Source organism: Oncorhynchus nerka, linkage group LG10 (genome assembly GCF_034236695.1).
Source record: "Oncorhynchus nerka isolate Pitt River linkage group LG10, Oner_Uvic_2.0, whole genome shotgun sequence".
Lineage (NCBI taxonomy): Eukaryota > Metazoa > Chordata > Actinopteri > Salmoniformes > Salmonidae > Oncorhynchus > Oncorhynchus nerka.
This window is the reverse complement of record NC_088405.1, coordinates 28,621,114-28,648,658: the sequence shown is the minus strand read 5'-3', so window position 1 is coordinate 28,648,658 and position 27,545 is coordinate 28,621,114. Positions and strand designations below refer to the sequence as shown.

Below are 27,545 nucleotides of genomic sequence, written 5' to 3'. Positions count from 1 at the left end.
AGCAACCTTTCAGTTACTGACCCAATGCTCTAACCACTAGGCTATCTGCCGCCCCATAAAGAGGGGCCTCCTGTGGTGTCACTCCATAGAACTGTTTAGAGGGGCCTCCAGTGGTGCCACTCTGAATAATGCAACAAAGGCAGAATGATAACCAGAAATCTGTCAATTTTGAGCATGTCCAAAACATGTGTAATAAAATAGCAAGAGCCTGCTTACATTGGTCACAAGTAGGATCAGGGACATTAGGATTTTGAATGGGAATCATTTTTTGATCCCCAAAAAGTCACGAAAATGTACACATTTGTGTGAATGTCTGTGCATGCATGCATGCTAGATAGTCCTGTCATCAGCCATGGATAATGGCATTTGTCTGTCTACAAGGCACCACGGCCAGGTTAGGACAAACAACCAAGTCATAGCTGGCCACAGTATCCCTCCATTTGACAGAGAGGCCTCCCCATGTGTGTTAAATGAGACAGTGAAAAATAATCCATATGATGGGATACAAAATGCTGTCCTCTGCATGCTGACACTTGCCTTGCACAATACTTTGAGAAGAGGGCAATAGGCTCATGTTCTTTGGTGGATTTCTGAGTCATTTGTTTGGACAGCCTTGACTGTTAAATCGGCTTACCAAGCTTGTCAGTCAGCAAAATAAACACCATTCTGTGCTAATATCTGCTAGCTTTGCTTTGGACTAGGCCTGCACTGACACTGCACTTTTCTCAGTAGGCCAGAAGGAGGAGATTTGGAAAAGTGTTCATTCAGACGTACTTAGGGGAAATATCGAGTCTAATTGCAATTGATTAAAATAGAAGACCGAAAAATGTTATTAGTTTACAGTTAACACTAGAATGGCTGGGCCTCAACGAGTACCAATAGACACTCTTGGGGTATTTATTTTCACAGTCTATTAAATCGATTTAATATATCCATTAATAGTTGTTTAAGAAACATTATGGTACTAAGAAAATGTATTTCAAAAGAACAGAATAGCATATTTTGAGTTGAAAAATGTTAATAGTCTGTTCTTAGTGGTAATTTTTCCAACAATTGTTTACAGACAGATTATTTCACGTATAATTCACGGTATCACAATTCCAGTGGGTCAGAAGTTGATACAAACTAAGTTGACTGTGCCTTTAAACAGCTTGGGAAATTCCAGAAAATGATGTCATGGCTTTAGAAGCTTCTGATAGGATAGTTGACATCATTTGAGTCAGTTGGAGGTGTATCTGTGGATGTATTTCAAGGCCTACCTTCACACTCAGTGCCTCTTTGCTTGACATCATGGGAAAATCAAAAGAAATCAGCCAGGACCTCAGAAAAATAATTGTAAAAGTCTGGTTCATCCTTGGGAGCAATTTCCAAACAGCTGAAGGTACCACGTTCATCTGTACAAACAATAGTACACAAGTATGAACACCATGGTACCACGCAGCCATCATACCGCTCAGGAAGGAGACGCGTTCTGTCTCCTATAGACAAACGTACTTTGGTGAGAAAAGTGCAAATCAATCCCAGAACAACAGCAAAGGACCCTGTGAAGATGCTGGAGGAAATCAGTACAAAAGTATCTATATCCACAGTAAAACGAGTCCTATATCGACATGACCTGAAAGGCTGCTCAGCAAGGAAGAAGCCACTGCTCCAAAACTACCATAAAAAGCCAGACTACGGTTTGCAACTGCACATGGAGACAAATATCGTACTTTTTGGAGAAATGTCCTCTGGTCTGATGAAACAAAAATAGAACAGTTTGGCCATAATGACTATCGTTATGTTTGGAGGAATAAGGGGGAGGCTTGCACGCCGAAGAACACCATCCCAACCGTGAAGCACGGGGGTGGCAGCATCATGTTGTGGGGCTGCTTTGCTGCAGGAGGGTCTTGTGCACTTCACAGGGCAATAAATTGCAATGTCCCTACTGTGAGACGCCTAAAAAAGCGCTACAGGGAGACAGGGCGGACATCTGATCGTCCTCGCAGTGGCAGACCACGTGTAACACCTGCACAGGATCAGTACATCCGAACATCACACCTGCGGGACAGGTACAGGATGGCAACAACAACTGCCCGAGTTACACCAAGAACGCACAATCCTGTCACGTTCTGACCTTAATTTCCTTTGTTTTGTATTTATTTAGTATGGTCAGGGCGTGAGTTGGGTGGGTTGTCTATGTTTGTTTTTCTAGGTTTTGGGAATTTCTATGTTTCGGCCTAGTATGGTTCTCAATCAGAGGCAGGTGTCATTAGTTGTCTCTGATTGAGAATCATACTTAGGTAGCCTGGGTTTCACTGTGTGTTTGTGGGTGATTGTTTCCGTGTCTGTGTTTGTTCGCCACACGGTACTGTTTCGGTTTTGTTCACGTTTATTGTTTTGTATTCATTGAGTGTTCAGTTCATGTTTTTAAATAAACAACCATGGACACTTACCACGCCGCATCTTGGTCCGATCCTTGCTACACCTCCTCTTCAGACGAAGAGGAGGAAAACCTTTACAAATCCCTCCATCAATGCTCAGACTCTCCGCAATAGGCTGAGAGAGGCTGGACTGAGGGCTTGTAGGCCTGTTGTAAGGCAGGTGCTCACCAGACATCACTGGCAACAACTTCACCTATGGACACAAACCCATCGTCGCTGGACCAGACAGGACTGGCAATAAGTGCTCTTCACTGACGAGTTGTGGTTTTGTCTCACCAGGGGTGATGGTCGGATTCGTGTTTATCGTCAAAGGAATGAGCGTTACACCGAGAGTGGGGTATCATCTCACAGCAAGAACTAGCAAATCTGGTGCAGTCCACAAGGAGATGCACTGTAGTACTTAATGCAGCTGGTGGCCACACCAGATACCGATTGTTACTTTTGATTTAACCCCCCCCCCTTCTTTCAGGGACACATTATTCCATTTCTGTTAGTCGCATGTCTGTGGAACTTGTTCAGTTTGTGTCTCAGTTGTTGAATCTTGTTATGTTCACACAAATATTTACACATGTTAAGTTTGCTGAAAATAAACGCAGTTGACAGTGAGAGGACTTTTATTTTTTTAATGAGTTTATATATTATAGTAAGAATATAGGTAATGGAATATAATAGAATAAAAATAAAGGATATTTTCCCTAAACAAACTTTGATCTCACTTTATTTGGATAGATGCCCTACAGATGCCCTCATACTATCGACAAAGTATCTGTTTGCTAAGGTTACAGTTAGGGTTAGGTTTAGAATAATGGTAAGGGTTAAGTTTAGGGTTAAAATCAGGTTTAGGGTTAGGGTTATGGTTAGGCTTAGTAGATAGTTGAAATGCTACTGAGCTTCTACAGATGGACTTTCAAATTAAAATGTTACCCAAACTGTTGCGGAGTGTCACGACTGCTCACATGTGGAATGTGTGGAACAGCGATTGTTCTACCAAAAAGTGATATTTTGAGACAGAACCCATTTTTGGCAAATGTAAGTGTCCTAGAAAGCTAGAATCTGCTCTTTCTGATAATGTATAGAAATCAAAACATCTGACCTGGAGGAACCTCTCTAGAAGGATTTGGAAAATGTTCTAAATTTAAAAATGTAAAAGCATGTGCTCTGTTCCCTGTACACATGCTGCGCTGTTCATCAGTCTCTTCATTTACTATTTGTCTGGTGAAGGAAGGTGTTATTTTGTGAAATCAAATTTCAAGCTATTTCAGTGTATTAACTAGCATTCATTTGGAAAAGTCAAGGAATGAGGGTGACATCACTTCAAAAATGACAGAGGTATTACATTTTCTTATTCACATGATGTTCAAAAGACAGAAAGTATTCAGACCACTTTACTTTCTCCACATTTTGTTACATTAAAGCCTTGTTTTAAAATTGATTATATAAAAATTCCTCCTCAATCTACACACAATACCCCATAATGACAAAGCAAAAACAGGTTTTTAGAAAAGTTTGCAAATGTATTACAAATAAAAAACAGAAACACTTTATTTACATAAGTATTCAGACAATTTGCTATGAAACTCGAACTTAAGATCAGGTGCCTCCTGTTTCCATTGATCATACCTTTTCTACAACTTGATTGGAGGGCACCTGTGGTAAATTCAATTGATTGGATATGATTTGGAAAGGCACACACCTGTCTATATAAGGTCCCACAGTTGACAGTGCATGTCAGAGCAAAAACCAAGCCATGATGTTGAAGGAATTGTCCTTGGAGCGCTGAGACAGGATTGTGTCGAGGCAGAGATCTGGGGAATGGTACCAAAAAATGTCTGCAGCATTGAAGGTCCCCAAGAACACAGTAGCCTCCATCATTCTTAAATGGAAGACGTTTGAAACCATCAAGACTCTTCCTAGAGCTTGCCGCCTGGCCAAACTGAGCAATTGGGGGAGAAGGGCCCTGGTCAGGGAGGTGACCAAGAACCCGATGGTCACTCTGACCGAGCTCCAGAGTTCCTCTGTGGAGATGGGAGAACCTTCCTGAAGGACAACCATCTCTGCAGCACTCCACCAATCAGGCGTTTACAGTAGAGTGGCCAGGCGGAAGCCACTCCTCAGTAAAAGGCACATGACAGCCCTCTTGGAGTTTGCCGAAAGTCTAAAGGACTCTCAGACCATGAGAAACAAGATTCTCTGGTCTGATGAAACCAAGATTGAACTCTTTGTCCTGCATGCCAAGCGTCATGTCTAGAGGAACACTAGCACCATCCCTACGGGGAAGCATGGTGGTGGCAGGATCATGCTGTCAGGATGTTTTTCAGTGGCAGGGACTGGGAGATTAGTCAGGATTGAGGGAAAGATTAACAGAGCAAAGTAGAGAGATCCTTGATGAAAACCTGCTCCAAAGCGCTCAGGAGCTCAGACCGGGGTGATGGTTCACCTTCCAACAGGACAACGACCCCAAGCACACAGCCAAGACAACGCAGGAGTGGCTTCGGGACAAGTCTCTAAATCTCTTTGAGTTGCCCAGTCAGAACTCAGACTTGAACCTGATTGAACATCTCTGTAGAGACCTGAAAATAGCCGTGCAGCGATGCCCCTCATCCAACTTGACGGAGCTTGAGAGGATTTGCAGAGAAGAATGGGATAAACTTCCCAAATACAGGTGTGCCAAGCTTGTAGCATTATACCCAAGGCAACTCAAGGCTGTAATCACTGCCAAAGGTGCTTCAAGAAAGTACCGAGTAAAGGGTCTGAATACTTATGTAAATGTCATATTTCAGTTTTTTATTGTATTCATAATTTTGCTAAAATTTCGAAACTCTTTTTCTTTGTCATCATGGGGTGTTTTGTGTAGATTGGTGAGGGGGAAAAAAACAATTTCATCCATTTCATAATGAGTCTGTAATGTGAAAAAAGTCAAGGGGTCTGAATACTTTACGAATGCACAAATTGTGGTTCTTTAAAATAAAAAAATATTTAACTAGGCAAGTCAATTAATATGGTCTTTATTCTTTCAGTGAATTATGGAATCGTTCCGTATTTTATCCAACGGGTGGCATCCATAAGTCTAAATATTGCTGTTACATTGCACAACCTTCAATGTTATGTCACAATTATGTACAATTCTGGCAAAATAATTACGGTCTTTGTTAGGAAGAAATGGTCCTCGCACAGTTCGCAAAGATCCAGGCAGCCCAAACTGCTGCATATACCCTGACTCTGCTTGCACAGAACGCAATTTCCCTAGTTAAAAGAAATTCATGTTAGCAGGCAATATTAACTAAATATTCAGGTTTAAAATATATATACTTGTGTATTGATTTTAAGAAAGGCATTGATGTTTATGGTTAGGTACACATTGGTGCAACGACAGTGCTTTTGTCGCGAATGCGCTTGTTAAATCATCACACATTTGGCAAAGTAGGCTGTGATTCGATGATGAATTAACAGGCACCGCATCGATTATATGCAACGCAGGACAAGCTAGATAAACTAGTAATATCATCAACCATGTGTAGTTAACTAGTGATTATGTTAAGATTGATTGTTTTTTATAAGATACGTTTAATGCTAGCTAGCACCTTACCGTGGCTCCTTGCTGCACTCGCATAACAGGTAGTCAGCCTGCCACGCAGTCTCCTCGTGGAGTGCAATGTAATTGGCCATAATCGGTGTCCAAAAATACTGATTACCGATTGTTATGAAAACTTGAAATCTGCCCTTATTAATCGGCCATTCTGATTAATCGGTCGACCTCTAGCAACGACAGTGGAGGGCAAGTTTTGCCACTCCAAATGAGCATGCCAATAACAGTTCCCCTATTACCACAATTAGCTAAAGAGATGGTAAGTTTTTGTAAAGTGAGACAGACTGAATGGCATTAACTCTGGTGCCTGAAGTCTCAAAAGACCAAAAATACCTTTTTTTCCCTTTCACCTTTATTTAACCAGGTAGGCTAGTTGAGAACACCTTTATTTAACCAGGTAGGCTAGTTGAGAACACCTTTATTTAACCAGGTAGGCTAGTTGAGAACAAGTTCTCATTTACAACTGCGACCTGGCCAAGATAAAGCAAAGCAGTTCGACACATACAACAACACAGAGTTACACATGGAATAAACAAATATACAATCAATAATACAGTTGAAAAATATATATATACAGCATGTGCAAATGAGGTAGGATAAGAAAGGTAAGGCAATAAATAGGCCATGGTGGAAAAGTAATTACAATATAGCAATTAAACACTGGAATGGTAGGATGTGCAGAAGATGAATGTGCAAGTTGAGATACTGGGGTGCAAAGGAGCAAGATAAATAAATAAATACAGTATGGAGATGAGGTATATTGGATGGGCTATTTACAGATGAGCTATGTACAGGTTCAGTGATCTGTGAGCTGCTCTGACAGCTGGTGCTTAAAGCTAGTGAGGGAGGTAAGAGTCTCCAGCTTCAGAGATTTTGCAGTTTGTTCCAGTCATTGGCAGCAGAGAACTAGAAGGAGAAGCGGCCAAAGGAAGAATTGGCTTTGGGGGTGACCAGTGAGAAATACCTGCTGGAGCGCGTGTTACGGGTGGGTGCTGCTATGGTGGACAGTGAGCTGAGACAAGGCGGGGATTTACCTAGCAGAGACTTGTAGATGACCCGGAGCCAGTGGGTTTGGCGACGAGTATGAAGGGAGGGCCAGCCAAAGAGATCATAGAGGTCGCAGTGGTGGGTAGTACATGTGGCTTTGGTGACAAAACGGATGGCACTGTGATAGACTGCATCCAATTTGTTGAGTAGAGTGTTGGAGTTGTTTTGTAAATGACATCGCTGAAGTCGTGGATCGATACGATGGTCAGTTCTACGACGGTATGTTTGGCAGCATGAGTGAGAGGCTTTGTTTGCGAAATAGAAAGCTGATTCTAGATTTAATTTTGGATTGGGGATGTTTAATGTGAGTCTGGAAGGAGAGTTTACAGTCTAACCAGTCACCTAGGTATTTGTAGTTGTCCACATATTCAAAGTCAGAACCATCCAGAGTAGTGATGCTGGACGGGCGGCCAGGTGCAGGCAGCGATCGGTTGAAGAGCATGCATTTAGTTTTACTTGCATTTAAGAGCAGTTGGAGGCCACGGAAAAATAGTTGTATGACATAGAAGCTCATCTGGAGGTTAGTTAACACAGTGTCCAACGAAGGGACAGAGGTATACATAATGGTGTTGTCTGCGTAGAGATGGATCCAAGAATCACTAGCAGCGAGAGCAACATCATTGATGTATACAGAGAAGAGAGTCGGCCCAAGAATCTAACCCTGTGGCACCCCCGTAGAGACTGCCAGAGGTCCGGACAACAGGCCCTCCGATTTGACATACTGAACTCTATCGGAGAAGTAGTTGGTGAACCAAGCGAGGCAATCATTTGAGAAACAAAGGCTGTTGAGTCTGCCAATAAGAATGTTGTGATTGACAGAGTCGAAAGCCTTAGCCAGGTCGATGAATACGGCTGCACAGTAATGTCTCTTATCGATGGCGGTTATGATATCGTTTAGGACCTTGAGCGTGGCTGAGGTGCACCCATGACCAGCTCTGAAACCAGATTGCATAGCGGAGAAGGTACGGTGAGATTCTAAATGGTCGGTAATCTGTTTGTTAACTTGGCTTTCAAAGACCTTAGAAAGGCATGGTAGAATAGATATAGGTCTGTAGCAGTTTGGGTCTAGAGTGTCTCCCCCTTTGAAGAGGGGGATGAACGCAGCAGCTTTCCAATCGATGGGAATCGCAGACGATACGAAAGAGAGGTTGAACAGTCTAGTAATAGGGGTTGCAATAATTTCAGCAGATCATGTTAGAAAGAGAGGGTCCAGATTGTCTAGCCCGTCTGATTTGTAGGGGTCCAGATTTTGCAGCTGTTTCCTAGCCTCAGTGCAGTGGGCAGCTGGGAGGAGGTGCTCTTATTCTCCATTGACTTTACAGTGTCCCAGAACCTTTTTGAGATTGTACTACAGGATGCACATTTCTGTTTGAAAAAGCTAGCCTTAGCTTTCCTAACTGCCTGTGTATATTGGTTCCTAAATTCCCTAAAAAGTTGCATATCACGGGGGCTATTCGATGCTAATGCAGAACGTCACAGGATGTTTTTGTGCTGGTCAAGTAAAGAAAGGTCTGGAGTGAATCAAGGGCTATATATATTCCTAGTTCAACATTTTTTGAATGGAGCATCCTTAATGCTACCCACACATTTCCTGGTACAATTTTCTCATTTATAGGAATAATGTGTGGGCTGTATTAGAGGCCTCACAGGACCACTGAATAAAACACTACTATCTTTCATTTAAACACAATATTAACACAATTATTAGAATTGTTTGTTTTCACACCAGGGGCGGCAGGTAGCCTAGTGGTTAGAGCGTTGGGCCAGTAACCAAAAGGTTGCTAGATTGAATCCCCGAGCTGACATGGTAAAAATCTGTCGTTCTGCCCCTAAACAAGGCAGTTAACCCACTGTTCCTAGACCGGCATTGTAATTAAGAATTTGTTCTTAATGACCTGTGTGTTATTATATTATAATTAAGTCTATGATTTGATATTTGATAGAGCAGTCTGACTGAGCGGTGGTAGGCAGCAGCAGGCTCGTAAGCATTCATTCAAACAGCACTTTCCTGCATTTGCCAGCAGCTCTTTGCTGTGATTCAAGCATTGCACTGTTTATGACTTCAAGACTCCCGAGATTAGGCTGGCAATACTATAGTGCCAATAAGAACATCCAATAGTCAAAGGTATATGAAATACAAATGGTATAGAGAGAAATAGTCCTATAATTCCTATAATAACTACAACCTAAAACTTCTTACCTGGGAATATTGAAGACTCACGTTGAAAGGAACCACCAGCTTTCATGTTCTGAGCAAGGAACTTAATTAAACGTTAGACTTTTTTTGCATGGCAAATTTGCACTTTTATTTTCTTCTCCAACACTTTGTTTTTGCATTATTTAATCCAAATTGAACATGTTTCATTATTTATTTGAGACTAAATAGATTTTCTTGATGTATTATATTAAGTGTTCATTCAGTATTGTTGTAATTGTCATTATTACAAATATTTATATAAAAATCGTCCGATTAATCGGTATCGACTTTTTTTGGTTCTCCAATAATCTGTATCGGTATTGGCTTTGAAAAATCATAATCGGTCGACCTCTAGTCGTTGCAAATGACTGCTAAATATAAATACACACATGCATGAAGCCTGCACTCTACCACACACACAGCATGTCAGTCACCCAGTGTGTTGTTTGGGACTGTGTTTGTAGTAGGTCATGTTCTCAACACCATTGTGAGTGTGGAGGCTGACTCTTGCCGACCTGCTCCAGTGCTCAACTGTGTTGTGACGTTACGCTTCAAAGAGCCAGAGCAAGGCTGGCACTTATCAGCATGCAGCTGGCACAGCAGGCACGGCACACTCATGTACACACACACACATGCGCACATATATATATATATATATATATATATATATATATACACACACACACGTGCTCACATACATGCCTCTTTTATATACAAATGCCTTTTGAAATTCTTCAGCTGACAAGCAACAACAACACATTATCTTTACCAGCCTTTAGCCCGCTCTGCCATTATGATTCAGACAAACTGGGGGAAATAAAACCAATTCTGTTGATTTTCACAAAGGAGTTGACTTCACTTCCTAAGTAATGGAATATTGCTGTATAATGTCTCTCAGTGCACCATTTTTCAAAAAACAATTGGATCTTAAAACTTGAGGTCGATCGATTATGATTTTTCAACGCCAATACCGATTATTGGAGGACCAAAAAAAGCTGTGCCGATTGTAAGGAAAATATTTATCATGATGACAATTACAACAATACTGAATGAACAATGAGCACTTTTATTTTAACTTAATATAATACATAAATATAATCTATTTAGTCTCAAATAAATAATGGAACATGTTCAATTTGGTTTAAGTGTTGGAGAAGAAAGGAAAAGTGCAATATGTGCCATGTAAAAAAGCTAACGTTTATGTTCCTTGCTCAGAACACGAGAACATATGAAAGCTGATGGTTCAATATTCCTAGTTCTTCAACATTCCCAGTTAAGAAGTTTTAGGTTGTAGTTATTATAGAAATCATGACGTGTCGACTATTTCGCATGATACCATTTGTATTTCATATACCTTTTACTATGGGCACTTTAGTATTGCCAGCCTAATCTCGGGAGTTGATAGGCTTGAAGTCATAAACAGCGCTGTATCATGACACAAGGCGAGACCCAGATGCAGACACAGGAAGCAGATGGTTGGAGTCTTACCATGTTTAATCATCCAAAAGGGGTAGGCAAGAGAATAGTAGTGAACAGGCAAATGGTCAAAACCAGATCAGAGTCCAGGAGGTACAGAGTGGCAGAAAAGCCTGTGGTCAAGGCAGGCAGAATGGTCAGGCAGGCGGGTACAGAGTCCAGAACAGGCAAAGGTCAAAACCGGGAGGACTTATAAAAAGAGAATAGCAAAGGCAGGAGTACGGGAAAAACACTGGTTGACTTGGAACATACAAGACGAACTGGCACAGAGAGACAGGAAACACAGGGATAAATACACTGGAGCGACACTTGGAGTGATCAGGGTGTGACACTCTGTGCTTCAAGCACTGCTAAGAGCTTCTGCGAAACGCAGTAAACTGCTGTTTGAATGAATGCTTACGTGCCTGCTGCTGCTTACCACTGCTCAGTCAGACTGCTCTATCAAATCATAGTCTTAATTATAATATAATAAACACAGAAATACGAGCCTTTGGTCATTTATATGGTCAAATCCGGAAACTATAATTTCTAAAACAAAACTTTTTTTATTCTTTCAGTGAAATACAGAACCGTTCTGTATTTTATCGAATTGGTGGCAACCCTAAGTCTAAATATTGCTGTTACATTGCACAACCTTCAATGTTGTATCATAATTATGTACAATTCTGGCAAATTAATTACGGTCTTTGTTAGGAAGAAACACAGTTTACAACGAGCCAGGCAGCCCAAACTGTTGCATATACCCTGACTCTGCTTGCACTGAATGCAAGAGAAGTGACACATTTCCCTAGTTAGTATTGCCTGCTAACATGCATTTATTTTAACTAAATATGCAGGTTTAAAAAATATACTTCTGTGTACTGATTTTAAGAAAGGCATTGATGTTTATCGTTAGGTACATTTGTGAAAAGATTGTGCTTTTTTGCAAATGCGCATTTGTTATATCATCACCTGTTTGGCGAAGTTGAAGTAGGCTGTAAGTCAATGATAAATTAACAGGCACCGCATTGATTATATGCAATGCAGGATAAGCCACAGTTGAAGTCGAAAGTTTGCATACACTTAGGTTGGAATCATTCAAACTCGTTTTTCAACCACTCCACAAATGTCCTGTTTAACAAACTATAGTTTTTGCAAGTCGGTTAGGACATCTACTTTGTTCATGACACAAGTCATTTGTCCAACAATTGTTAACAGACCTATTTCACTTCAAATTCACTGTATCACAGTTCCAGTGGGTCAGAAGTTTACATACACTAGGTTGACTGTTCCATTAAACAGGTTGGAAAATTCCAGAAAATGATGTCATGGCTTTAGAAGCTTCTGATAGGCTGATTGACATCATTTGAGTCAATTGGAGGTGTACCTGTGGATGTATTTCAAGGCCTACCTTCAAACTCAGCACCTCTTTGTTTGACATAATGGGAAAATCAAAAAAAAGAAATCAGCCATCTCAGCCAGTCTACAAAATTTGTAGACCTCCAGAAGTCTGGTTCATTCTCGCCTGAAGGTACCACGTTCATCTGTACAAACAATAGTACGCAAGTATAAACACCATGGGACCACGCAGCCGCTATACCGCTCAGGAAGGAGATGCATTCTGTCTCCTAGAGATGATTGGTGAGAAAAGTGCAAATCAATACCAGAACAACAGCAAAGGACCTTGTGAAGATGCTGGAGGAAACAGATACAAAAGTACATTTACATTACATTTAAGTCATTTAGCAGACGCTCTTATCCAGAGCGACTTACAAATTGGTGCGTTCACCTTAAGACATCCAGTGGAACAGCCACTTTACAATAGTGCATCTAAATCTTTTAAGGGGGGGCGAGAAGGATTACTTTATCCTATCCTAGGTATTCCTGAAAGAGGTGGGGTTTCAGGTGTCTCCGGAAGGTGGTGATTGACTCCGCTGTCCTGGCGTAAAAAAGTGGCAAAAGTATCTATATACACAGTAAAACGAGTCCTATATCGACATGACCTGAAAGGCCGCTCAGCAAGGAAGAAGCCACTGCTCCAAAACCGCCATAAAAAGCCAGACTACGGTTTGCAACTGCACATGGGGACAAGTATCGTACTTTTTGGAGAAATGTCCTCTGGTCTGATGAAACAAAAATAGAACAGTTTGGCCATAATGACCATCATTATATTTGGAGGGAAAAGGGGGAAACTTGCAAGCCGAAGAACACCATCCCAACCGTGAAGCACGGGGGTGGCAGCGTCATGTTGTGGGGGTGCTTTGCTGCAGGAGGTACTAGTGCACTTCACAAAATAGATGGCATCATGAGGTGGGGAAATTATGTGGATATATTGAAGCATCATCTCAAGACATCAGTCAGGAAGTTAAAGATTGATCGCAAATGGACAATGACCCCAAGCATTCTGTGGCAGACCAGGGGGTTGGGTCAAAATGTTTACACAGATCAGACATGGACAGAGTAGGATTAGCTCAGTTTCAAAGGTGTTTATTAAAATAAAAGTCCAAAAGAATAGAATAGGTTTCCCCCAAGAGACCCTCTCCGGGATACCGTCTTCTGGGCTCCGGGTCTTGCTGTATCCTGTGGGGATCAAAAACTGAACTCCCTCCTGTTACCGTCCCCAACTATACGGGAGTCCTCCCCCCCTTGTCTCTCCCCTGTGTGCTTTATGGGACTTGTACAGCTTGTGAGCAATCAGCCCTTGATTACTCACAAATCCCCAATCAGCCCCAATTAGTCCTGGCCGGAGAGCCCGTCGAGACCTAGAATACTCTGTCTGTCACCAGGCCTCAATGAGTCTCCCCCTGGTGGCTGACCTGCTGTACGCCACAATACTTCCAAAGTTGTGGCAAAATGGCTTAAGGACAACGAGGTCTAGGTATTGGAGTGGCCATCACAAAGCCCTGACCTCAATCCTATAGAAAATGTGTGGACAGAACTGAAAAAGCATGTGCGAGCAAGAAGGCCTACATACCTGACTCAGTTACAAGGTGTATGTCATCAACCATGTGTAGTTAACTAGTGATTATGTGAAGATTGATTGTTTTTTATAAGATAAGTTTAATGCTAGCTAGCAACTTACCTTGGCTCCTTGCAGCCACAAGGTTATTTTGACGCTGCACTTTCCTCGTGGATTGCAATTTAATCGGCCATAATCGGCGTCCAAATAGGCCGATTACCGATTTGTTATGAAAACTTGAAATCGGCCATGCCGATTAATCGGTCGACCTCTACTTAAAACCCTAAATGTTTTGGTGATCAGCTCCCCTCGATGTCTCCATCCCCATTCCTCTCCATCTCTCTCTACAGTATGTGTCTTAAGTATTACCTTTCATTTAGAAAGTTCTCTTTTCAGTCCCTGAAGCATGCTGCAACACAGGGGTCTGTAATAGTATTGCATCATTTTAATAGTGATGCACTTTGTATTTTAGCTTCAACTTTTACTGGTTTAGTATACAGTATCTTGCAGGGTTGGTGTAAACAGCCATTTGGGAAAAATGATTTAAGAGTGTGGATTCATTTTGTTCGCCAAGGGTTGGGGTCAAGTTATTGTCAAATCCATGTCACATTTTTAATAGAAAGTGGGAATGATTGTATTCATATCATCATTATTTCCTGAATGAATAACATTGAATTGGCTTCAACTTTCAACCGTAGCCTGTAAAGGAGGCTAACAAATACAGCTCACTGACGTTGTTGTTCGAAGTCACATTGGGACACAACTCAACACCTGTGAGTCTGCCCTTGGCATTTGATAATAGCACCTTATTAGTATTCAGCCAGTGGATTGGTGTGTAAAAATACACTAATGAAATTTTGAAAATGTAAGGTGTAGGTTAATGGATTAGGCTTATTCCCTGTGCAAATCTTGCAGCATGACTGAATTTCCTGTGCTGTGGCTGCCTAATATAATAAGGCATGTCCTCTTAATAGAAGGTACTGTATGGAGCTTGGATTCAAAAGGTCCCTTCTTAAAGTCCCAATGCAGTCAAAAACAACAATAAAGAGCAGGTAAATTGCAAAACCACAGAGAGGAGATACTAACTTTCCATGTGTAATTTACTGAAGCCACGTCAGTCTGAATGTGTTGTCTTATGGATCTGAAAGTACAATGTATATCCCTCCATATTTTTAATACCCAAATATCCAGTCAATCAGTCAGTCTCAGGATAAACTGGTGCAGGATAATAAGACAATTCCTGAACCAAGTTAAGGCGCTGAATAAATCAGTTCTACTTTGATATAAAGCCCCTTTAGGCTTATTTAACACTGATCTAACATAGTCATAAACTATGTAGAATTATCACCTTCACAAACACTGCTTAATACATAAATACTGAACAAAATACAGGTGTCGGCTTGTGTCAACAACACCAGGCACAGAAAGATTATGCAGTAACATATCCACTTCTGTATGTATGCAACATTTATGAATGTCCATGCAATGCTTATGAGTGTGGTTCTTATGATAACCCACAGTGGTTTTGAATGTTTTACGCAGTGCTAACTGTACATAGGGCTTTCAGACTCATGTACTGCAATATACGAATTTGTGTCGAGAGACCTTACCAGTGACCTATGACCTGAATAATATACTCATATACACTCATATACTCTGTCCTCTGGCCTTCAGACCCACTGTGTTCACTCAACACATTATCTTATGCAATACAGGCTGCAGAGAGAAAGAGAGAGAATGAGGGAGAGATAAAGCCCCTTGAATTGAAGGGGCATGGTAACATTCTCCCCTGTGGCACACAGCGTGGTTTGCACTCCTCTGCCATGTCTCTTCAACGTCACTCTGAGTTTGGCCCCGGGGCCTGGCACCCGCTGACACCTCTGTGTGACGCTCTGCACACTGGCATGTCATTCACACTCTCTCACGCTGACACATTGGAGAGAGTCTCTTTCTCTCCTTGTTTTTCTTTCTAATTTTCTGTCTCTTTTGCTCTCTTACCGTCTCCTCTCTCTGCCTGTGCCTCTTTTTCAGTTTCTCTCTCTCTCTCTCTCTCTCTCTCTCTCTCTCTCTCTCTCTCTCCCTCCTCATTGTCCTGTTCATCTTATCTAAATATGGAATCAGCCCCCCTTGTCCCTCCTCTGTATAGTTGAATCCTAGAATACACCGACTTCTTTGGCTCACACTAATTTAAGTTCCTTGTTAGCCACGTCCCTCTCTGGATTGACTTGTTGTTGTCCCTTTGTAGTTCAGTTTTGGGGGTGGTTGCAGAATTCGGTCTTGTTCATACACACACACAGACACACCACACACACACACATGCAAGCACACAGACAAACACACACACATCCTTTGGGATTTCACAGTCGCTAACACCCTCGGGCCAAGCTGCTTTTGAGTGCGACTGCAACCAGTCAACTCTGGCCGCTCTGCGCTGAGTGTGGTCTCAGTAGGAAAGCAGCATGTTAGCGTAGCGTGTCACAGCCTCAATTAAGTCAACTCAAATTGTGTTTGTCCCAGGTTTCGTAAATAACAGGTGTCGACTAAAACTGAAGCGCTTAATTATGGGCCGTTCCCAACAATGCAGAGAGAAGAACATTTTTAGAAATAATAGAAAAGTAAAACGCATAATAATAAAAGTAATAGTAAATACACAATGGGTACCAATAACTTGGCTGTATACATGGGGTACCAGTACTGAGTCCATGTAGAGGGGTATGAGGTCATTAAGGTAGATACACTACATGACTAAAAGTATGTGGATACCTCCTTGTTGAACATCTCATTATTCACCGGCATTAATATGGAGTTGGTCCCCCCTTTGCTGCTATAAACAGCCTTCACTCTTCTGGGAAGGCTCTCCACTAGATGTTGGAACATTGTTGCGGGGACTTGCTTCCATTAAGCCGCAAGATCGTTAGTGAGGTCAGGCAGTGATTTTGGGCTATTAGGCCTGGCTCGGCGTTAAAATTCATCCCAAAGGTGTTCGATGGGTTTAAGGTCAGAGTTCTGTGCAGGCCAGTCAAGTTCCTCCAAACCAATCTCGACCAACCATTTCTGTATGGACCTCGCTTTGTGTACAGGGGGAAATGTCAAGCTGGAACAGGAAAGGGCCTTACCCAAACTGTCGCCACAAAGTTGTAAGCACAGAACAGGAAAGGTCTTACCCAAACTGTTGCCACAAAGTTGTAAGCACAGAACAGGAAAGGGCCTTACCCAAACTGTCGCCACAAAGTTGTAAGCACAGAACAGGAAAGGGCCTTACCCAAACTGTTGCCACAAAGTTGTAAGCACAGAACAGGAAAGGTCCTTACCCAAACTGTTGCCACAAAGTTGTAAGCACAGAATCGTCTGTAATATAATTGTATGCTGTAATGTTACGATTTCACTTCACTGGAGCTGTAATGTTGTAATGTTACGATTTCGCTTCACTGGAGCTAAGGGGCCTAGCCCGAACCATGAAAAACAGCCCCACACCATTATTCCTCCTACACAAACTTTACAGTTGCGACTATGCATTGGAGCAGGTAGCGTTCTCCTGCCATCTGACAAATCTAGATTTGTACGTCGGCTGCCAGATGGGGAGGCGTGATTCATCACGCCAGAGAACGCGTTTTCACTTCTCCAGTGTCCAATGGCGGCGAGCTTTACACCACTCCAGCCGATGCATGGCATTGCACATGGTGACTGTGTTGGTGTGACTGTGTTGTGTGTGGACCATGATAGATCCTTAGTCATGTGGACACAGAGGAACTTGAAGCTCCCGACCTGCTCCACTACAGCCCTGTCAATGTGAATGGGGGGCGGACTTAGCTCTTCATTTCGTGTAGTCCATGATCAGCTCCTTTGTCTTACTGACGTTGAGGGAGAGGTTGTTGTCCTGTCACCACACTGCCAGACCTCCTTCCTAAGTGCTGTCTCATCATTGTTGGTGATCAGGCCTACCACTGGCGTGTCATCGTCGGCCACGCAGTCATGTGTGAACAGGGAGTACAGGAGGGGACTAAGCACGCACCCCTTAGGGGCCCCCGTGTTGAGGGTTGGGGTGGTGGATGTATTTTTGTCTAACCTCACCACCTGGGGGCAGCCCGTCAGGAAGTCCAGGATCCAGTTATTTGCAGAGAGAGGTGTTCAGCCCCAGGGTTCTTAGCTTAGTGGTGAGCTTGAAGGCCTCTATGCAGTTGCATGCTGATCTGTAGTCAATGAACAGCATTCTCACATAGGTATTCCTCTTGTCCAGGTGGTAGAGGGCACTGTGGAGTGCAATAGAGAGAGTATCATCTGTGGATCTGTTGTGGCGGTATGCGAATTGGAGTGGTCCGGGGTGTCTGGGATGATGGTGCTGATGTGAGCCCTGACCAGCCTTTCAAAGCATTTCATGGCTACAGATGTGAGTGCTGTGGGGCAATAGCCATTTAGACAGGTTAACTTGGCGTTCTTGGGCACAGGGACAATGATGGTCTGCTGGAGGTATTACAGACTGAGTCAGGGAGAGGTTTAAAATGTCAGTGAAAACTTGCCAGCTGGTCAATGCATGCTCTGAATACGTGTCCTGGTAATCCGTCTGGCCCTGCGGCTTTGTGAATGTTAACCTGTTTAAAGGTTATAGTCACATCAGTTACGGAGAGCATGATCACGCAGTCGTCTGCTACCCTTTAGCTTTAGCTACTGTAGCAGCACTTAGCACTTATCGTAGCAATAGCCTCAATTCACAAAAATCTCACCCAATGTTTGACTTCAGGTCCAGGCAACAGTATATTAACTTCAACCCTGTAAGCCTGTCGCTCTGTTGCTGCACACCTACTACACATTAGTGGCAATGGGCAACAGAGTCATTAGTACACAGTACTGGTGTACACTTAGTGTACAAAACATTAAGAACACCCGCTCTTTCCATGACATAGACTGACAAGGTGAATCCGGGGTGAAAGCTATGATCCCTTATTGATGTCACTTGTTAAATCCACTTTAATCAGTGTAGATGAAGGGGAGGAGACAGGTTAAATTAATTTTAAGCCTTGAGACATGGATTGTGTATGTGTGCCATTCAAACGTTCCAACGCAATATTAGGAAGGTTTTCTTGTGTTTTGTTCACTCAATGTATAGTGTTAGCCCTAACTAGAGAACTAGCGTTACAGACATGCCAACCTTCCCCAACCAGTGTCTTGCTGGATTTCAAGGGGCACATTTTCCACCAGCCCCCAGTGTATTTCCTTCGCTGATATCGTAACTCTAGCAACTCCCAGAGTCATTTAGTCTGTGTTGGCCTTTGCCAAGTCTCTCTCCGTTGTCCCTCTTCAAGCTTCTACAAAGAGAACACTTCATATGGATAGCCTTGATTCATAGTGAGTGTTAAGCGGAGGGTCTGTATTATTAGAAATGTTTTTGAAAGGCTTCGACAGCAAAAGCCCAGGTGTGGATTGGAACTGTGATTTATTCATCTTTGCATGCTTACTGATGTGATACTGGAATTTGTTCAATGTCAGGACATAATGTCCATGCTTTGCAGAAGTACACAGGAAGTTATGTTGTCTCAACTGAAATTCTTACAGATTCCTGCACATGGTGTATCAAAATTACCATTGACCTTCTGTCTCTCAAGACATTGTTTCCTGAAATACAGATTGTTTTCTAAGCCACCTGATATTCACTTTTAGATTATATAGGTTTCTAAAATGTGAGACACTTTCATCTCTCACTTCTTCAGTTTATCTCCCTGACAGTCAAATGATTATTGCATGTTGTCTAGCAGGGATAGTGATATTCTATTAGGTATTTGTAATTCTATTTGATATTCTAAATTCTATTATTGTACTGTTCTCATATGCTTACTGTATGTGTCTCATGAATAAAGCCAGTTGTTGTAAAGAAGATGCCTATATCTTTCCCCCCAGTGCAAATGCCTCACACGGACCTTCATGTTCAATATGGGAAATGGAGGCTGTCTCCTCTTTGGTTCCTCTCATGAAATCACTTTTATATGGAAGAGCCGTGCTATTAAAACACAAGAACAAACCCCTGGAGTAAAAGTCTGACTCTGTTTTGACGTTTGTTCTCACCTGAAGGCTTGCTTTATTATTGATGCTTTAAAATGCATGGGGGTCAGGGAAGACAAGAAGGAGTAATGAAATGACAGCGTTGACGCGGTGGTTTAAACGGCCTTGGGTTGCCAATATGGTTTACAGCTGGGAGACGCTTCTTTATCTTTCACTTCCTCTACTGCGGAAGTTTCTGTAACCCTTACACCGAATGGAGTTTAGTGTATATAATAGAATACGACTCCCACACCTTGTGATTTGATCGTTACTTTTCCCCTCAAAGCTTTCACAAGGGAGGCTTTTTATCTGTTGACATGATTGACTGTAGGCTGAAGTGAAACTAGTCTTGAAGCAACACGAGACACACGTACACGCTCGCTGACAGTATTACGAAAGCACACACAGTAAGATGGCATTATCAACTTAAATCATCTCATGCTGACACTCTGCCAAGCTAGCATTCAGCGCTATTCATTGCAACCGCTACTTCTATAGAGACCTGTGACAAGCTTATCTGTCATAGATGTGGATGAGAATGCATTCTTTATGTGTAATAGTCAGCCGTGGCTGTTAGCTGTTATTAGCCATTGTCTCGCCTATCATGGAAATAACAGCTCATGCTATCTCATGCTATTCACGGCACAATAGAGGAAGTGTTAAATATCAAGGACATTGTTGTGATCTTTTTTTATCTTGACAACCTGAAGACACAGACGTAATGTTCACTTGAAGTTGTCAGGCTAAGATAAAGTGTTAATTGCTATTGTAGAATCATTGAATGTTTGAATATAGTCTCCTTTAGTGCCGTTTTCGAATATGCCATATTCAACAATGTGTTTGCTAAATGTGGTGGTAAGGCGCAGAGTGTCAGAGAATTGGATTTTGTTACAATGGTTTTTTTCAATGGAAGTTGTCAGTGGTAATGTGTCCAGGGATATTTAGTCATATTGGATGTCATCTCTTTCTCCAGGTTTGCTCCTGTCAGTGAGCTGGCCCCAGTAGGCACACCAGTGGGCAGCATCCTGGCAGCCGCCATGAACCAGACAATCTTCTACTCCATCGTGGGAGGAAACGAAGGCGGTAAGTGCAGAAATGTACCCTCCAGTGCCATAGATAGAACAAACATTTGCCAAAATAGGAAAAGGTCACATTTCTGTCTTAAATTCCTGCAATAATATACAATCCATGGAAAATGCAGAGAAATTACCTGAAACAAAAAATTGGCTGCGCTTTACTTGTGGTAAAAGTAACTATTGTTAAAGTAACTATTTTTTTACAACAGTAGAGGTTTTCTTTTATCACAGTCTATTTCCATGTCTATGAAGTCAACGTGCAATAGTCTTCATCAATGTTAATCTGCTGATTAATGCATCGACTTGGGAATGTCCTAAATGAGTGCTTTAAACCTGTGGTTGGCAGTTGGCACACACACAGACACAAAATGAACCTCTTTTTTTATATCCAATGTTGATCCTGTCAGTGAGTGCTGCCAATGTCTTCCTCATGTTGTACTGATTGTTTTTTGGTTGGTTGCAGGTGAGTTCCAAGTGAGTAACCGGACAGGTGTGATCTCCACGGCTAAGCCTCTGGATTATGAGACTGTCACCAGCTACGTGCTCAGGGTTCAAGCTGACTCCATGGTCGTGGTCATGGCCCAACTGCGGGTTCCCTCTAAATGTAAGAGGGGGATATTGAACTGGAGTAGGGGGCTGGGAGGCTACATCAAGTAGCTTTCCAGCTAGATACCGTGGTCCTTGGTTTTGTGGTACTAAGAGGAGTTGACAGCATATTTAATTCTACAATTATTAGTCATTTAGCAGACACTCTTATCCAGAAGAACTAACAGGAGCAATTACCTTCTTCAAAGGCACATCGACAGATTTTTCAGTTACTGTAGTCGGCTCAGGGATTCGAACAAGCAACCTTTTGGTTACTGGCCCAACGCTCTTAACTGCTAGGTTAACTCCTCTCCCCTCAATTTTTCAGATAAACCCTCATTACCTCATAGATCTGTATTTATTGGAATGCAGAGTAGGACACCGTACCGTGTACATTTTCGTAATTTTTAAAAACTTTATTGAGTTCAAATAATCAGAGCAGAACAGGGCTTAATTGTCAGATTGTCAGAGCCCAATTAACATCATTACACACACACACACACACACACACACACACACACACACACACACACACACGCACACACATTATTAATAAAGCAGAGTAATTGATAAGAATTCATTTAACACAGCTCCTCTCCTCTCCACTCCCACCACCCCTTTCCCTAAATGAAAATGTACTCTACGCAGATTCAATAGCCCATTCTGCCATGTGAACCATCCTTTCTCTTAATGCTTTTCTTTTTATGTGTGTGTGCTGAATTTCTCTCTATGCTGTTGTGTTTCTCTACACTTGCAAGCATCTGTTTGTGATTGTGTGTCGTAACTGAAAAGTTACCAATTTCCCACAAGACCACAATGGATAAACCGCGGAGGGAATAAAACCGTTTTTAGAGAGACAGAAAAAGGCAATAGAGAGAGAGCGCGACTGACGTATCCCTCTGTGCCTTCCCTCTGGCTCTCACGGTGGTGTTTGTGCTGTGATTTAATGAACTGTGTTTTTGTTCATCCTATTCCCTTGGATCCTCCTTAGCCCTAGCAGCATGACTTTACATTTCTGTGCTCTCCTGGAAGAAAATAGTCATTGACAGTGCATATTTTTCACCTTAACTGCAGTGTGGGCCAGGGTAAGGTTGTGCTAGGTTTGTACATATTTGTACTGTATAAGTTAAACAGTGACAAATGGGTATGGAGTGTGTATATCCTTACTACAAGCTATTTTCCTTGAGGACAATCTGGCATATGAATGGAAATGGCACAGTAGCTGCAACAGGAGAACATATTTGATTATTTGATTATGAACTGGAACCTGTGTTTTTGTATGGGTGTTTATTTTGTTTGTAATAAAACTCCCCTTTCCTACCAACACTGATCCCCTCTAAACTATAGGGTGTACTGTAGAGGAACGTCAATGAAAGTGGATAAGACAATATGCCTCATGTCTAAAATGTGACTGTGTCCCTCCTCTTTAACTCTGCAGCCAACACAGCCAAGGTGTTTATCGAGGTGCGGGATGAGAACGACCACCCGCCTGTCTTCACCAGAAAGCTCTACATCGGTGGCGTGGCTGAAGACGCCAAGACCTTCTCGTCTGTGCTGAAGATAGTGGTGAGAAAGGCCTTCGCATACTCCTCCTTATATGCTACTGTCTTAACACACGCACATCTACTGAAGATCATGTTGAGAAAGTTGTCTGGCACTCAATTCTCTGACGTACTCTGATTGTACTCTGACGCAAGCCAGTCGAAACTCATCCTTAATGCTACTCACGTCCCTGCAGTCCTTTGGTCGGTCCAAAATCAATGAATGATTAGAGAGATTGTGTCATCACGCACGCACACAAACACAGTACTGTATATATGCGGTCTGATTCCATCCCTATCCTCCCTGTCGGTTCCATTCTGTTCAGTCTTGGTGGCAAAATCCATTCGAGCCACTCTCTGTAGTTCAGTTTCATCTTCCTCTCCATCCTTCTCTCCATTCCTCCCTCCATTCCTCTATTGACTGGTGGGATCTAATATAACGGTGGGATGTAATATAATCACAGTTCACCAATTGGACCGTGGTCAAAGATCAGTCCAGATTATCAGTCTGTTTTACATTGAAGGTGGTATGGCTCTGTAATGTGAACATTCCTTTACGTGTGACTCAGCTGGTAGCACCTTACATACCAAAGAGGGACACATAGTCATTTGAAAAGAATCGGCAGCACGTACATGCTCTGGGATGCAGTATACTGTAGCTCCTGCTGCATAAATCTCTTGCGCTCCACTATCAATATTGTATGATTGTACGGTTTAAGTCATATTGTTTGAGTAGAAGCCACCCTTGAGCTCAGATTTGTGTCATTGCTTTAACCGTAACCATTCCTAACCTGAACCATTTGCAAGTCCTTATTTATCCAAACTGAACAGAGATGTACACATTTCCAAGTCCGTCCACTATTGTGGCATAAAAAAAACTCAGTCCAGTCTTTCATGAGACAAACACTATATTGGATATGAAGCTTTTTCCGTATGCTGTCTGATATAATGAAACTAATACATTATAAAGGCTAGAGAGGGATTTCACATATGACTGATATTAAATCTTAATTTACAATCTATTCCGTGAGCTTAGTTTCATCTGGACATGATGAAGGCAAAAGGAGTTGATGGGAACCTGAGGCTCCGTGACACTCACAGTCACGTTGGGCCCAACAACTGTCAGGGACCTAATATCTATCAATATCTAAACATCTGTCTGCACGCCTGTCTGCGTGTCCGTCTATCCGTCTATCTGTATTTATACAGTACCGATCAAAGTTTGGACACACCTACTCATTCAAGGGATTTTCATTATTTTTACTATTTTCTACATTGTAGAATAATGGTGAAGACATCAAAACTATGAAATAACACATATGGAATCATCTAGTAACCAAAAAGGTTTTAAATAAATCTAAACATATTTTATATTTGAGATTCTTGCCTTGATGACAGCTTTGCGCACTCTTGACATTCTCTCAACCAGCTTCATGAGGTAGTCACCTGGAATACATTTCAATTAACAGGTGTGCCTTGTTAAAATATAATTTGTGTAATTTCTTTCCTTCGTAATGTGTTTGAGCCGATCAGTTGTGTTGTGTCAAGGTAGGGGTGGTATACAGAAGATAGCCCTATTTGGTAAAAGACCAAGTCCATATTATGGCAAGAACAGCTCCAATATGCAAAGCGAAACAACAGTCCATCATTACTTAAAATGTTTTAATTTAACCAGGCAAGTCAGTGAAGAACAAATTCTTATTTACAATGATGGCCTATCAGGGAACAATGTTCAGAACAACATCATTTTTTACCTTGTCATCTCAAGTGCTATGATGAAATTCGCTGTCATGAGGCTATGCGGCTATGGAACCCTGACCTGTTCACCAGACGTGCTGCCTGTCCCAGACCTGCTGTTTTCAACTCTCTGGAGACAGCAGGAGTGGTAGAGATACTCCTAATGATCGGCTATGAAAAGCCAACTGACATTTACTCCTGAGGTGCTGACTTGCTGCACCCTCGACAACTACTGTGATTATTATTATTTGACCATGCTGGTCATTTATGAACATTTGAACATCTTGGCCATGTTCTGTTATATTCTCCACCCGGCACATCCAGAGGGGGACTGGCTACCCCTCATAGCCTGGTTCCTCTCTAGGTTTCTTCCTAGGTTTTGGCCTTTCTAGGGAGTTTTTCCTAGCCACCATGTTTCTACACCGGCGTTGCTTGCTGTTTGGGGTTTTAGGCTGGGTTTCTGTACAGCACTTTGAGATATCAGCTGATGTACGGAGGGCTGTATAAATAAATTTGATTTGATTTGATGAGGACCGTCATAGGAAAGGAAGACCCAGAGTTACCTCTGCTGCAGAGGATAAGTTCATTAGAGTGACCAGCCTCAGAAATTGCAGCCCAAATAAATGCTTCACAGCATGGCTACCACAGCATTCTGCAGCGATACGCCATCCCATCTTGTTTGCGCTTAGTGGGACTATCGTTTTTTTTTTCAACAGGACTGCATCAGATGACCTGGTCTCCACAATCACCTGACCTCAACTCAATTGAGATGGTTTGGGATGAGATGAACTGCAGAGTGAAGGAAAAGCAGCCAACAAGTGCTCAGCATATGTGGGAACTCCTTCAAGAATGTTGAAAAAGCAGTCTTTATGAACCTGGTTGAGAGAATACCAATAATGTGCAAAGCTGTCATCAAGGCAAAAGTTGGCTACTTTTAAGAATCTAAAATCTAAAATATATTTTGATTTATTTTACACCTTTTTGGTTACTACATGATTCCATATGGGTTATTTCATATATGATCTTGATGGTTCGTTATTGAGCTTTGGTGAGAACAGACCAGGGATCTTGCCATTCTGAAAATGGAAACTGTAATTTTAGAATGTACATTTTTTACATTTCTGTGAAAGAACTGGCTCATTGAGTTGAATCAGATGAAAAGTGAGGATGAGGATAGATGACATGAGGACTGTACGTTTAAATGAGAAATGCACTCTACCTCCGCATAGCCTTGTTGCATTCCTGTTTATAACACTTTGACCTTCGATTTATTTCAGTGGACAATTCTGATGTTTGCAGCTATAGATGTTGCTGAGATAGATATTTTGCCTGCTGTACAAAGAATCCATGAAGCATTTATAACAATCGACAATTAACCTGCAAATGGGGTAAAAATGTATCCAATAATACTGCATCAACTAGTAGACCATCTCAGACTCTATCTGTAGAATTAATTATACGATTCCATCTTTCCATTGTTCTTGTTCCTTAGAATGTTGTGTTAACTCTGTCAGGTCTAGATAGAATACTGAATCATCCTCAGTAGCATGAATGCTAAACGCAGTTTGGCTGTGGCCCCAAGCTTTGGTCTCAGCCATCTTTGTCTTGCACTGCATGCCATTCTCTCTGATGGACCTTCAGATGGTATCTGATGTGTCTGAGATCTTTGTATGATTTTAAGGCAGGCGGCTCAACAGTCTATAAATTAGCTTCATTTACTGTCAAATTCTTCTTTAAATCATTTTGAATAGAAGCCGGGGGAAATAAAAGATGGCAGGGGGTGATGTGGCACAGTGGTAATGACAAAGAAACCGCAATTTTATGCTAAAGGTTTTCTCAGAACGTATGGTTTTACCAAGGGTAGGCCTATTGAGTTGAAACAGAATCACTTAATTTTATATTAATGTTTTTATATGAAGTCTTGTACACAGTCTTGTTGAGTATTTCATGAGTGATTGCTGAATAGAAGTCTATTCTCCAACCCATTCTTCCTTTCAGTGCCACGGCACACTGACACATTTTTTTCAGAACCTTTGTTCTCAAGTGCTTTTACAAACTGTATTGGGATAAAGCAGAACTCAAGGTTACTCTCATAACCCAGGTTCTGATATGTGACCGATCGGCTTGATTTGGTCTTATATAGCAACATTTTAAGTTTTTTACATTGGATAAAAGTAGAGATTCAGAGCTAGAAAATGGTATATCATACACTACAGTTGAGGGACAATGGGAAAGTAATTCTTCTTTCGAAGTTAATAAACTTGTAACTCCACTTTTGAGAAAATATCCCTAGAATGTTTTGGTACACCGGCTGGAGAGCTCTTCTTTGTCTACACCCATTCAGCATCATTCACACCCTCTTAAGCCTCTTAACCCATCTCTTTAAGAATTTACATGTGAGGTCATGTGTTAAACTGTGAGATTACGTTAGTGTACTGAACAACCAAACATTTTAAGACCAAAAGCTGCATTATACTACGTCTATCGACATGTCTGTAGACAGTTGTCGCAGTGACATCACAAACATTCTATTGTCATCTGACATCAAACTTGTCGTTATCGTTATAAAAAAGTATAAACACAAAAACTACAGGCTTTTTGACATCAGCGGCCCGGTGTTCCAAAATAGCATAACTGGTATATTTTAACACCAATAAACCCAGAAAAAATAAATGAATTTACTATATGTCAATCTAGCAAACCAGGCAACTAAAAGCAACTTTCTAAACAATGTTTTGGTTAATTTCTAGCTTGTTAGCTAGCTAGCTAACGTTAAGTTACCTGGCTAGCCAGTTCAAATAATGATAATATAGCTGAAAATGTCTTAACTTTAGCTAATTTGAATTCATTATTACAAGAAAATAAACTAGCAACAAGATAATTATTTACAATTTAATGGCGAGCTA

The 27,545-nt window shown here is 41.7% G+C and overlaps 1 protein-coding gene across 1 annotated transcript in view; it reads left to right on the top strand.

Annotated features, from left to right (window-relative positions):
- LOC115135105 (protocadherin-15-like) overlaps positions 1-27,545 on the top strand; it is a 265,480-nt gene that overhangs the window by 209,237 nt on the left and 28,698 nt on the right. Inside the window, 3 exon segments of the mRNA XM_029669390.2 lie at positions 20,674-20,783; positions 21,240-21,380; positions 22,800-22,927. Coding sequence (XP_029525250.2) covers positions 20,674-20,783; positions 21,240-21,380; positions 22,800-22,927 — 379 coding nt within the window.